Source organism: Apis mellifera, linkage group LG12 (assembly GCF_003254395.2).
Source record: "Apis mellifera strain DH4 linkage group LG12, Amel_HAv3.1, whole genome shotgun sequence".
Classification (NCBI taxonomy): Eukaryota; Metazoa; Arthropoda; class Insecta; order Hymenoptera; family Apidae; genus Apis; species Apis mellifera.
The window spans coordinates 100644-115086 of NC_037649.1; the positions used below are offsets into that span (position 1 = coordinate 100644).

Here is a 14443-nt window from a genome sequence, read left to right on the forward strand (position 1 = left end):
CTGACCAAACACGAAAGAAAAATCCTCTTCAATTGCTTCCCACCGTTCCCACGAGCGTCCATCGACGTCCACGTTTCCACATTTTTGACATTTTTATTTTCCACGCTTCGTTCCCCAGAACCAGAATCTTCTTCCATCGACGATCCCTATTATATTTTTACCTACGTAGAAAAAAATCTTGTTTGATTCTCTCTCGAAATAATTTTTCCGACAAAGATACATTCCAATATCGATTTCGTTATACGGGATTGTATTATTCGAAATTTCGTGTTTCGGTGGGAAGAAGAAAATTACGATCGAGAACGATGAGAGGATTAAATCTTGGCGATCGATCGATTGTTCACGGCCGGAAATAAAAGGGAGAATTCCGTGGGAAGAATTCCAGTCGGGGAACGATTCGGACATCGAACGTTTGCCAATCGAGACCGTGGCAAGTTGTAATATTCGAACGCACCTGAGACCATAACTCGAGCAAGCGGCGAACCCTTGATAAACAGGGATCGCAAGCTGAACAGCTCCCGCTGTGCAAGCAATAACAATGCCCGTGGCTAACCGGCTATACTTAGCCCACGCTTACCGCGGAAGCGATCGTTGCACGTGCGCACGCGCTTGTTCACGCTCACGCGAAACCTCGAAAGAAAGTACTGTTTCGTATCCCGCTTCCGCCCGTTATCGCGATACTTGTAACGTCCCGTTCTGCCTCTGGCCAGAACTTGCGACGATTCTTCGACGAATCGCTCCGCCTATTCCGTTACGTCGAACCAAAACTTAATCTTAAACGCGAAACTTTGGATTAAACGATTCTCTGGATCATTCGTTTTTTTTTTCCAAAGTTCGCGCGTCAAAAGGGGACGAGATTAAATTTCGCTGTAGATTAGAGTGGAGGAAAGTCGGCTCGAATAAAAGACGCGTTGATCTCTTCGCGCTGTTCTTTCCATTTGCTAAATGGAGCATAATTGTTATTCGTACGAAATTCTCGTAAAAGGAAGAAAAAGAACGAATCAAATCTATTAGGTTACTAATGAAAGGGAAAGAATTTCGTTTTGGATAAATTATAGTTACATGAATCGGAACAAATTTCCGATATTTTTAAATCAAAGATCGAGTATATATATATCCTTTCCTTTGATATCTTTATATTACTTTACATTATATAATGTATATATATATAATTTTATACAGAAATGTCGGAACGTCCGCGATAAAGCCTTCCAGATTTAATTCCTGTTTATTTGCTTTGCTCGTAAGCTCGGCCTCCGTCTTGGCTGCAATGTTGGTCTAGCCGACCCCAACATTAACAGATCACCAGATGTTACTGGTGTTCACTGGTATTTTGCCGGCGACAGAAAAATTCCCATGGTGAATTCGATCGGAAATATGAGTTTCTTTATTTAACTTTTTTTTCTCGCCAGAGGATCGACGATATTCGCAACGAACGAAAATATATACGGATACAAATTTAAATAACTCGAAACGAAGAAAAATAAAACTTGCGCAAAAATTCAATACGATATTAATTCTGTGAATATAATTATTTACGCGAAAATCCTTTAAAATATATTGTGCATCGTTTTTCCTAATAGAAAAGAAGAAGAAGAATTTTGAAGAGAGAAATTTGTTCGTATTTCGATTCTACGAATCACGAAATACGCATCCTCGAGGTAATGGTTTCTTAGGAAATCCACTAATCGCCGGTTCTCGGCCACGATCGAAAAGCCACGTCGAAATTCAGGATCGGGGTTAAGTAGCGAACAGGTTAGAGGGACGCGATAAGGCACGATGAAATTCAGAAGGAGGAGGACGGATTGACAAATTGGCGTCCCGATTTACGAGGGTGTAATTGCTCTATGGGGTTTGCCCTCGAAGGAGAAGAAACGAATTTCCACGAGGAAAACGATATGCGCGCGTACAAAGGCGGGGGAGGGGAGTAAAAAATGGGAGGGAAAGGGAGGCGAGCGACTCGGACCGGGCATTGTTTGCATTCCTCCCTAACGAAGTTTTTGCAACTTTGGCGTGCACCTGTGCCTTCCCCCTCCCCCAGTCCAATGAAATTTCCGCGATTTCCACGCTTCTCGTTACTCGTAATTCATTAAGCGCCGCGGAGGATTCACGCGCGTGTAATTTTTCAGTTCGATAGCAGTTCCTATCCGTCCTCGACCCGTCCATTTCAGCTGAATTCCTTGGCTCGCCAGTTATTTTAATTCCGCTCTTATCCAACTAAGATACCAAAACTATTAGGGTGGATGCAACAGCGTGTCCCGACTAAATTACGATCGACTTATTCTTATTTTCTTTTCGTCCATTCCATCTTTCGTAATAATTTTACGACTTCACCATCGAAGATCGGTTGCATTATATAATTATTATGTAACGATTGTGGGAGGAGGCGTCGGTTGGAACGGCGGCTATCAAACAATTACGGGAAACTTTCCGTGGTTACGCCTCGCGACGAGGGGTCGTTTTCGCGAGGTAAAAGACGCGAAGGAAGAAGAAGAAGAAGAAGAAGAAGAAGAAGGTGGAGGAGAAGGTTAAGGAGGGATGGAATGGAAATGGTAGGGGACTAGAAGTGAAGGAGGGAGTCACTCCGGAGGAAGCGAGCCGAGTGGCGACGCCTCAGTGACCGAGCTTACTCTCCCTTGTGCTTTCGTTCGCAAGCGCGGGCTCGCGAGTCCTCGTCTCCTCTACATACGCACATCTCTCGCCCCTGTTTTATCTGCCGTCTGCGCATAAAGCCGCCCATTTCTACCCTCGTGGCTGCCTCGTGGACCCTTGCTCGCGCGATACGGCCCTGAGAATAAGCCAGTCGCGGTTATACACGCGCCCTTCCGTGCCTTTCTTTGTTCCCATTCTTTCCTTCGCTTTCGCCGGAGTTGGCACGTATCAATCCCGGCGAAATTGGTGCGCGCGGACCGAATCGACGAGTGATTCTCGCGTATCGAAACGTGTTTCAGTGCCGTGTGAATCGTCCACCGATTCTTTCTTTCTGAGAAGAAGGAGGAGGAGGAGGAGGAGGAATGCTCGCGCGAGTGCGGATCCCTCGATTCTTCTTTCTTCTTTTGGATAAATCGCGCCAAGTGTTTGTGAAGTGAACCCTGTGTATATATATATATGTATTGGTACATGTATATATATAGTGATTCTGCGCAGTAGCCGGTATATTCAAATATTTTGTCTTATAGTTTCGAGTGGACCTGGTCGGGGTCGATCGCACACTTTTGCATCTCGCCATTGTTGCGACGATCGTTTATCAAGTGTTATCGTGCCTGTTGCTCCTCCACTCTACGGCGACGGTGATAATTTGGTTTCACGCACGCGTTCACGCTGCGCCACCATGGTCGATTTTATAAGTTATCCGGAGATTTCCTACCTCTACGACGAATTCACCACGGTACGCACTTTATTTCTTTCATTCCTCCCGCCAAGCCCGCGTTTTAATCGCGTTGAAACGTGGCAACGCTCCTTATCCGATCCTCCAAACCGCGCGTTTGCTTTTCATTTTATTACAGATATAGATATATATATATATATATACATGCGCGTAATGCTTGATTATTAACGATCGGGAAATTACTATGGCCGCTAATTATTCACCGTGGTTCAGTGTGTAACAGCTGCGAGTCGTTGCCTTGTATGGCTCATTCGAACGCCATTAATCGTGCCAGGTATTCTCGCGCTAATGCGAAACTAGCAAAATAATATATCGCCAACTGTACGTAAATACTTGTCTCGAACCATCTATTAATATATTTCTCGCGCTGTTCAACACTCTGTCGTCTCTCTTCACGATACACCTAAAACCATTTTCATATTCTTTACATGATTCATATCCGTGACGAGTTGTAACAAACGAGCATCTTTCTTATCAAAGAAAGAAGAAGAAGAAGAAGGTATCGATTAACGATTGGAACGCTGTTGCGTTGGAGGATTGACGCGTGTGAAAGCAAAGGCTGCTATATCCGCGAGAGGGGGGTGAAAGGGAAGGTAAGGGATAGGTGGAGGCGGGGTCCTCCCTCGCCACAAAGTGGAACTACTTTACGGGAATATCGCTTTGATCCGTCGCTTAATGAACGATGGACCGCGCTCGGTAAGAGTACCCAGACTGAATTTAATTAGGGCTCTCAAGTTGGCGGGTGGAGAGCATGACGGGATGCCGTGCAGAATGTGCGCGCGGGGAGGGGGGAGATGGAGGAGAGAGAGAGGGCGGGCACGCGATAAAAGCTCGAACGAGGTGCACGGGTGCGTGGGAAGCGAAGGAAGGAAGGAAGCCCTTTTCCCTTTGAGAATGCGCCGGCATATCCATCGAGCCGACGATCGTGGATGACGATACCGGACGACCTATCCAATTGTGATGCAAATGATGAAGCAGCGATAGAGCTTATCGACTCTAACGGCGATGGTCCGATTCGAGCCGAGGCGAGAGAGAACGAGGGGGGAGAGAGAGTAAGAGCCGCGACCTTTTTACATGCTATATATGTGTACGTGTATATAGGGAGCCGTTTGCACCGACGACGACGACGACGACCCCGCGTGTAATCGCGTTGTCCTCTCTCGTGTAATTGGAAAGAGGCGAGGTGGAAACGTGTACTCGGGGCAAATTGAAAATTCCACGCGTCGATAAAGGGTCAGTCTTCCTACTGACCTGATCAGGCACGCCAATTTGCAGAGAGCTTTGATTCTGCGGGATCACTGTGACGGACGCGAACGTGGTGGTGGTGGTGGTGCGCTTTAACTCGGAATGGACCGTTCCCCCGAGGGAACGGGCCTCGATTCCGCCCGCTCGTACTTGGAGCGTTTGATAATGGTGACGTCAAAGTGCTTTTATCCTCGATGACAACGGGACCGAGCCGGTTTCGATCGCCTCTTTCCTTTTTATCGCGATACAGAAATTCTAATTTCCCCCCTTTTTTCCCTCCCACGTTTCGATCGACTCCTTCGTTTCTTCGGTCTCCAACTTTTCCAAGTGGGAGAAATTATCCGCGATGATCGATCAGCGGCGCTTTCTCGTTTAAATTCGAATTATACACTGTGTTCTTGAGATGGCGGCAACTTTTGATATCGATACGGTATTGCCTGAGGGTTGGAGGAGAGGGGAGGAACACGACGAGACGGAAATTGAATGCGTTTTTTACGGGGGAGAAATAACGTCCCACTTTTGGAAGTTTGATCGGAGCGAGCCCCTCCTCGCGAGAAATCGCGATGTCGTCGCGGCCACGATCCCTCGAATCGGGGATCGACTTTCCCTCCCCCCCTCGTTGCGGACTCGCCCTGGCGCGCACCCGGTTCTCCGGATCGGGGAAACTTTATTTGCCTCGGTGTAGTCGTGGAAAACATCGAGATGCGGAAAATAGGAATCGCGCGAAACTCCTCGCCGGAGTGATGCTAGAGCAAACAAGGACGCGAACTAAAACTTATTTTCCTCCGCCGCCAAGTGTCGAGAACTTGATTCCTCGCTGCCGGCGAGGATAATAAAATACATCGTTGAGGAAAAGTCACGGCTGCTAACGTTGGAACGGGTATGAGACGCGGGAAAGGAAGGGAAAAAGGAAGTAAAGAAGAAATTTACCGCGTAGAGAAGAAGCGTTCGCTCCTCCTTTTAAATCTTACGATTTAAGAAAAGCGCGAGATATTTTTCCGTTGAGAGGAGCGAGTGTGTTCGAAACAATGTAAATAACGAATCGAATTACCGTCGACTTATCAACTACGACTGAAAATATTATTATACGCGGTACTTTTGCTCGTTCGCGCTTCATTCGTATTTCTGTAGTGATGCGAGATCGCTATCTTATATTTATGGCAAGTTTCGTGGGTCAAGGCGTGCGATAAATAAACATAGTAATAATTCTCTGGTAAAATATTACACGTACTTTCGCGAGTACGTATTTCCAACGCAACAAATCTCTCTTAGAGGCAAAGTTTTTGTATATTTAGAGTATAATGAATTTGGAATGCAATTTTCCTAGGAAATATTCCCTCCTCGTAACCTACGCCTGTATCTTTTATCGTCACGAAATATTATATTTAAAACGTGAGCGCTCGTCGCGCTCTTGACATTTACGATACTCGTAAACTCGCTTCGAAATAGAATAGAATATCCGTTCGTCCCGATAATACGTAAATTCATCCTCCGTCCAAAGCTGGAAGATGACTTTTCACGACGACTGGCGGCTATATATCGATAAACGCTTCGAATATCGTTAATCTTCCCGCCCGATTGTTCCCCACCCACGCGTTCGAGCAGAATTTCCTCCACCATTTTCTTCTCGTCGAATCGGGAATTTGCTTAAATCATCTCGCGATCGCGCGTTGCCAGCACGTGTCCAATCTAAACATTTACACGATCGAGACAGGCCGGTTAACATCTCGTTCGCCTTTACTTTCGAAAGGAATCTCCTTTGCCGTTCTTCTTCTCGTTCCTCGTTCGAATTAAAATTATCGTCAGAAAGATGATCGAAGGGAATCGTCATCGAACGATCGTGAATTTCGATCGAAGATTACTTGCTTGATCGGGAAATATAATATTTCTCGTTTAATAGACGTGGATTTATACGTGGCAAATTCGAGATGTGTGCTGCTGCGAATATATGATGCATTATTTATAATCCGATACCGGTGTGCTCGTAGTCGATTATATTTCGATTACAAAATATCATATGTGATTTGTTTCCAAAAAAATGGATGGAATATTCTCCCCAGGACAGGCTCGTTACTCGTTTTGCGCTCCGATAATTTCTAATAAAATCGATAATAAGTTTGAAAAAAAGAGGGAGGGCGTAGATCCTCCCGAGGAGAAAAATATCTTTTCCTCGGGAAAACGGTTTTAATGAATCGATAAAAAGCCGCGCGATGGGAAAAGTTTTTTCATATATACGTATCTAATTTGAATATGGGTCTAAAAGGTTTTTGCATAACGTCCATACAAAGCAGGGACGAAGGATGAAGTAAAGTGGAAAAAAATATTCGAGATTTTACAATTTTATCAACGATAGGTCAACCGGTTCCCTATGAACGAGGGAAGGGCGTAAAAGGCGTCCTTCCCTTGTGCGTTTAGGCATTGTTACTCGGTATCTCGTTCAGCCAGTGGCCAGGCTTTGTGTTTCTGCCCTAGTTTCTGCACAGGCCAGACATACGGGTTTGGGAATAAATTGCATGGAGGGAAGCAAAGGGCTAACTTGCGATAAAACATTCACGCGTTTTCTCTGTGTATTCTCCGCGTACGTGCATTTAACAAGTGTACAGCGACGCTGTATATTCGCACGCGGCCACCGCGTATCCACCTCGAGTTAAAAATATCGCGCCGAACCCAGCCCGTTACAAGACCAAATTTTCCGTTCGTTCGATCGACGTTTCTATATTTTCTTCCATTCTTCCCATCGTGTGGATAGATATAAGGAGTTAGAAAATTGATCGCTCGTCAGATCGCGTTAAAGCTTGGGATATTTAAAACGATGGCAACCTAACGAATAGGATGTTGTGTATACGTTTGTTTAAAAATTGAAATATTAAAGAGAAAAGAAAATACGTTTCCATGTAATTTTGCATATTTCTGCTAAACCAGGCTGTCGATTTTTACGTAGCTAACGTATCTTTGAATATTCAATTAATATAAATTATGAACGAGTCCTCTAATCTACATATTTTAAATCTGAAAATGCGTTTTTTTCTCCAGCTTCTCCAGTTATTTGGAATGTAATTATTCGGTGAGATGAAACGAGAATAGGATGAAGAGCGACGAGAAGCAAAGATTAGGAACCGAAATCGATATAAGTGAAAAAGCATTTTCAGCTTGCAACGATCTTTTACTCTTGGAGGAATTATAATATAGTCGTTCGACTAATCGAGCTTCAAGATAAATCGCGCGACAAATCATCGAATATCAGAGAAGAAAGAAAGAAGGAAAGAAGGTATGAAAATCGGTTGATCGGTTTGACCGAAACGTTACAACAGGCAATCGACGGTGCACGGTTTTTGAAAGTTGGTTAAGAGGGAAGGAATTAAACATGAGACAGCCAAGAGACGTTCCAACTCGAGAAATTATTCCAACGATACATAAACGTAGTCACATAGCGACACTCGGCTACTACCGAAACTGCTTCGTTCTAACGTCTTTTCTTTGCCGGCTTTTCAAAGTTCCCTCATTTATATCTAGACGGTGCGGAAAGCGTTCTCGGTTCAGTCGTTTTGGGTACTGAAGTCCCCAAGAGGAAATTTTCTTCGGTTGCATTCAGTTGGCATTAGCGTGGTGCCCACCGCCACTAAAGAAGAAGGCGGTATTAGGAAGGAGGGAAGGAGAGGGGGAGAAGAAAGGAAAGAAAGGAAGGAAAAGGGAAAAAAGCGGAGGGTACGATGCGCCGCTTTTCTGTCTCTTTTCGCCTGGAAGGGAGGCAGAAGTTTGCAACTCCATTCGCGGAAAGGTCGCGAAGGGGGGCATAATTCCAACGAAGAGAGACAGAGAGAGAGAGAGAGAGAGAGTATGACGAGCCAGCCAAGTTGGCCACCTCTACGAGGTGCCCTCAAAGACTCTTCCGCTAATTTGATGATCCTCCAAAGGCCCGGGCTGCAATCTGCCGCTCGGCGTAGATCTCTAGACACGGACCCTCGCCGATCTCTCCTTCTTCCCCGTCTAGGGAGGAACGTCTCTGAGGAGGTTACCGTTAAGGTTCTTCACTTTTCCTTTCATTCCCTCCTCCTCATCCGCTTTTTCCCACATGCAAGTCAAATGACAGAGTTAAACTGCCACGTTCCTTCCCTTTTTTTTAAAGAGGTTCGTTTCGAAACGATCCATTTCCCCAATATATCGATCTTTTCCGTCGAACGGTAATTTTCAACGATATCGTGTCTCCTCTCGATACGATATTCTCCTCGCACGACGATCGTATTAACTTCTTCTCGCTCGAGGGAATGCAAGATCCGTTAAATTACGTCTCGCAGCTGATTTGGTTTCGCGTAACCGAAGAAGATGAGGAAAAGGATACGGGATCCTCCCCTCTCCCCTCGATACACACCTTTCGTACGTGCCTCGTACGAGCTGCCTAATTCCTCGAGCAATTCGTTCGGGTCTACTATCGGGATTACGGAAGGTCTGATGAGTTTCTGGAGAGTAGGATCGCTAGTTTAATACAGGTTAGAGTAGGATCCTGTAGGAATCTTGTAGGTTTCGGGGGAAGAAAGGAGGTGGAGAAGAGAAGGAGAGATAGTGGACACAGAGGCGGAAGAGGAGAGCTGGGTCAGCGTCACCGGAGTGTATAATTGGCTTGATTGTCGGGTTCTAATCTGGTTCTCCTTCTGCCTTCCGTCAGAGGAGGGACGTGTCCAGGCTGGCGCACAGGAGGGTCGAGAAAATGCGAGAAACGCGACCTGCTTTCCCAGATCCTTTCCGTTATTTATATAATGCCCTTTAACCTGTTTCGGGCTAACCTCCGACATAACCGGCTCCAACAACCACGGATTAAACGAATTCGCCTTGACGCCTTCCATCCGTTTTCCTATATATCTCTGTGTGTGTGTGCGTGTGTGAACACACACATTGCTCATATCTGGACGAATTATCTGGGAAGTGATTATCTGCCGACGCGATGCATAATTATCGGGTGTTTTATTTAACGGGAGGAGGAAATTTCCGCACGCGCGCAATTTTCCCTTATCTATTTTTAATTTTAATTTCGGCGTGGAGTCGGAGCGGTGGATTAAAAATATATAATAATTGTTGCACGTTTGGGGAAGGAAGAAAAGCGCGGACAAAGAGATATACCCAACGGAGGCGGAGCGGCGGGGATGAATTATAGTAATAAAACAAGAGCGTGGAAGTGCAACGTGCGGTTTTTATGAATATTTCCCTCGTTTCGTTCGCGTCGTCGATGTTGGCTTCGCACCAACTGGGCTACAGTACAGCTACGGTCCCGGTTCCCCGAGATTTCATATCGGTACACTTGCTATCTACGATCCGAATGCAAGGCAAATACGTATATATTAAATGCAACTAGTACGCTACACGTTACAAAGATTTAAATCGAGCGGCGTTTTTATTACGCCGTTCCCTTCCCTTCCCCTCGGAACGAAAAGTCGGGGGAAAAATTGCAAAGGATCTCTCCCTTTGTGTCCTCGCAGTTGTAACGCGTTTCGAAATTTATAAAAAAAGAAAGAAAGAAAAAAAGAAACAACGCGTGCGTACGTATATCACGACTTTATCGTGAATAATCGAAACGGATAAATGGTAATTTTCATTAAGGATTCTTAAATCTTTATAACGATAAAATGGAAAATTGCAAAATTAATGGAAAAGCATATATACCGTGGGGCGAATGTTCCGTTAAATTTAACGGGGACGGAATCTCGTTAAAGATTGATAGAGCACACGTGTAACGTAGTTAAATATCGATCTCGCTTAAACTGTTTAATCATTATTCAACGAGGACGATTTGGCGAACAGCGACGATCGTTATCGAAACGACGGGAGAGGGGAGGAGAAAGATGGAGAAAAAGATGGAAAGGATAGGATTTCTCAGAGGAGGGGGGTGTGGAGCACGCGAATCGAGAAAGTTGGATTCGAGACGATAACGAAGCGATATCGATCGGCAAGATAAATGGCATCGGCTTGTTTTCCATTGACCAAGTATAGGTGGTGTGCTTTGCGGTGTGCTTGGGCGAAAACGGGGGAAAGTGGCGAAGAGGTTGGCGGGGCAGACGGCGCTCGAGGAGGGAAGATATTTTCAAAGACGACTCGGAAATTGCCTGTCCAATTGAATCGCAAACAATATGAAAATTTGTTCGAGAGTTTTGATTATACAAAGGAGGCTACGGTAGACGTCGGTCGAAGGGCGAGGAGGGAGAGGGAGGGAGAGAGGGAAGAAAAGCGGACACATTCGAGAGAGGAGAAGGATATTCTTAGTGGCGCTCGGAAACAATGGGCCACCATCAGACTTGCAAAGCGGATCACCGTTTTTACTTTCAAATTAAATTATTTTCTCCGTTTCGTGTACCATATATATATATATATGTATATACGTATACATATAATGCTCTTCAACCCGTGGCCACGTTTAATCGACGATCTTCGTCCTCGATATTTATTTGTCGCGTCCCAAAAATCCTTCCCTCTTTTATACACGCGATCGAAATACCATTCCATTGCCGATGGAATAATATCGAGAGAGAGAGAGAAGAAATTCATTTTAAAAAAGAAAATAAAAATATCTACTTGACGGATGATAAATCCAATTTATACGCGAGATATGATAATTTCTGCTGCTTCCTCTGGAGAAAACGCGGAGAGGAGAAAAATAATGGTCATCGATCGATAAGCAGGCGGAAAATTCGTATCGAAAATGTAGAGAGAGAGAGAGAGAGATGTATCGTTAAATTAGCGCGCGGTTCGTACTTAATAAATCGTAATAAATTTGGCGGCGCGTTCAATTGCAATTGGTGGAAGCGTATTATTTACACTCGTACGTATGTAGGAACACGGCGTAATTATACTAGAAATGATAATACGCACGATTGTAAATTTTAAACCGAGGGACGAGAAAGCGTTAATCGAGGCATCACGCACACACGTTTCGCCGATTATCGTGCCGCTTACCAATTTGCATCTGCATGGAAGTTACTTTGATTGCGGATTCATTCCGCTTAAACATGCGGCAAACCGGGCCATAAAATAACATTCATTCGCAGAAGTAGCACGCGACAACGCACACGCTCGAAAATCGATGCGGCGCGAAGGTGGTGGTGGTGGTGGTGGTTACGTTGAACCAGCGGTTGAAAGGAGGATGGGCGCGCAACTCGGGGGTAAGATGTTGGGGTTGCATTAGCGATACAATTTGCGGATGTAACGCTTCGGGAACGAGCCGGTATCCGTGACTGTAAGGCACCTCTCGGTTGTACGAGAGACATCAACCCTGGACTCTCGTGAAAGGGCCGTTCGAGCGTCACCTATCCGTAACGAATGCGGACTGGAAACTGGGTCGCGTGTATTTCCAGGATTGTTCCTTATCTCTCACGCCGCGTAACCACGAATTCGTTTCCCCATGAATTTCAATCGAGAACCACCGCTATGTATGTGCGGCCATCGCTGCTCGCCTCCCCTTTAAATTCCAACTGTTCGTCAACGCTCGACTAAGCGGGGAACGTGCTCCCTTTGTGACGGGGATCGGCCCGGAAATGAGTAACGTCGGAAAGAAACGACGTTGTTGGTTTTCCCCGACAGGAGGAAAGGAGAGGGCTAGCTAAAGGAGTAGAGGAGACGCTTATAAACGATATCGAATCGAATATTTTAGAATAGAAAAGAAACTTTTCCATCCCAAGAATCCCATTTCCCGCTATCGTAATGATATTTTTCGATCGATGCGTCTCCTCGATCGTGCGTTAATCGGATCGGTCAAAGTATTTTTAAACGCCGAGCTAGAAATTTTCCCTTTCCCACGTCGGGGGAAAATGTGTATACAGATTTGCACGTGTTTACATGTAAATCGTATTCAGCTTATCAAAATATACTTGACCATTTAAATTTATGGACGGTAGGTTGTGCACGAGGCACAAACACTGTACCATGCTAATTTTCTCTTTGAAAAATGTTGTCAGGGAGGGCAAAAGAGAAGAGAGAAAGAAGAAGAAGAAAAAGCGTCACCGTGCAATTACCGTGTAATAGGTTTAAACGTTCCTCCTTCGCCGACAATTTTCGACCAATATTCTTTCCAATATCTCGAGCGCATTATCGACAATTATCTTTGGCGATCTTTGGCGAGAAGGTTGATAGGGCGATAATCGGGCTCGTCACGCGTTTCCATGTCCGCGTGCGTGGACAGAGCGAAATGACGGGCGTTTCGAAACAGGGAAACGGGGAAGGGTGGAGCGAGGAGGAAGGGAGGAGGAAAGCGGCATAATGCGCGCGGTATACCACGCCACTTCCGAATTACTCCGGCAAAATCTCCCCGCGTATTTGCATTCCCCCGCGGCGAACGCAGACAGAAATTAATTGCGTACTTGCGCGGGCAACAATGAAGCGCCATTCCCGCGCCAACTCTCTCTCTCTCTCCCTCCCTCTCTGTTCCTCCCCCTCTCCCCCTCGCCGCTCGTTCCGGAAATCAAAGACACTTTTGCCCGAGCGGCCGCCCCCGGCGCCCAGGCCCCGCGCCCCGCGCACCCAAATTTCGTTTCGACCAGTTTATTTAACGTCTCTGCGCCCGCGGAAAGACGCGGGGATTTATCGCGTTAAAAGCGAATCAACCGACAATTCTCCCCCACCACGCTCGCTCTGTCTCCCGGAAAATGGACGGAACGCGCGGAAACGCGACTAATAAGCAGAGAAATTGTTCGGCTGGGCTTGCGAGCTATGAAATTCCATTACGCTCTCGATTCGCCTTTTCAGGCGACACTTGATGTTTGACAATTTCTCAAAACACGACGAGGAAATTTTCGAAACGAGTTTAGACGTACGATTATTCGTACGATCCGCAAATTTCCGAATCGATACTTTCTGATCGCCACGTATATATTTAGGTGCGTGGGTATTTTCTCGAAATGATGTTTGCGTTTAATGGATATAAGTTTATAACACGGAATAATTATCCGTAAGTTTATTATCGAAGCAGGATTATTTCGAACGTTTTTGTCCGTTTCATCCGTTTGTTGCACGCTTGTTGGAAAATGGATTATCGCGAATCCGTTCGCGATTTTAAAGGGAAACGATCATAATTTTCTCCCCGACGAACGGCACGAGCGGGGAAATATCGGTCCCCGGCAAAAGTCGGCTCTATTTTAACAATCGGACGGTCGATTAAAATTACATCGAGCCAGTTGACCAGGGATTTTCACGATAATCGCGCGGTGAAATAAAATGTCGCAAGTTTGGCCCGTTAAACTGTTAGCTCGATTTGACAATGAGCTTCCGTGTTATTTAAATTCGGCACCCTCCGCTGCTCCGATTGAAAATCACGGTCATTGTAATTACCATTGGAAACACGCGTAGCCAGGCTTGATTTATGGAATCGTGAAATTTAGCCCCCATTGTCGTACAAATTCGCGGCCGAAGCGAGCGAACTTCACCCGTGCTGGATTAATGATGCAGCGTTTATTTGCCGATACCAGGATTCGATTTTCGTGTACAAAAGGAAACGCGCGTTCGACCTTTCGAAAAAGGGGAAATCGTCGTCCGAGTGTCGCCGGCGATATGACACCTTTGTTGCGCTTTGAAGAGGAGGGAGGGAGAGGGTGTCCGGCTCTACCTTTTTGTCGAACGCCATTAACGGGCCGCCGGCCGGTCGCGCGTCGTGTACCACATGGATTTTATCATTAGCGTAGCGGCGGCCAGAGCTCCATCGAGGCTGCTGCGCGCGGAAAAGTTTACCGAGCGTTAATGGGAAAAAACGGAATTTCTTTTGGCTGGAATGTTACTTTAAAGTAAGAACGATTAATCTTGTTCTTGTATCGCCACCCGGTGCCACTGGTAAAC

At 45.8% G+C, this 14443-nt stretch overlaps 1 protein-coding gene across 17 annotated transcripts in view; it reads left to right on the forward strand.

Moving 5' to 3' along the window:
* LOC410353 (CUGBP Elav-like family member 4) overlaps window positions 1-14443 on the forward strand; it is a 530632-nt gene that overhangs the window by 54423 nt on the left and 461766 nt on the right. The window contains exon 1 of one of the 17 annotated variants that reach the window (XM_006557611.3): window positions 3163-3388. The exons of 14 other annotated variants lie outside the window; for them this stretch is intronic. In XM_006557611.3, coding sequence (XP_006557674.1) covers window positions 3332-3388 — 57 coding nt within the window. In that variant the 5' untranslated portion in view covers window positions 3163-3331. Of the gene's footprint in view, window positions 1-3162; window positions 3389-14443 lie in introns of those variants that run through there. 2 more of the 17 variants (XM_016915463.2, XM_016915459.2) reach the window with 2 other exon arrangements.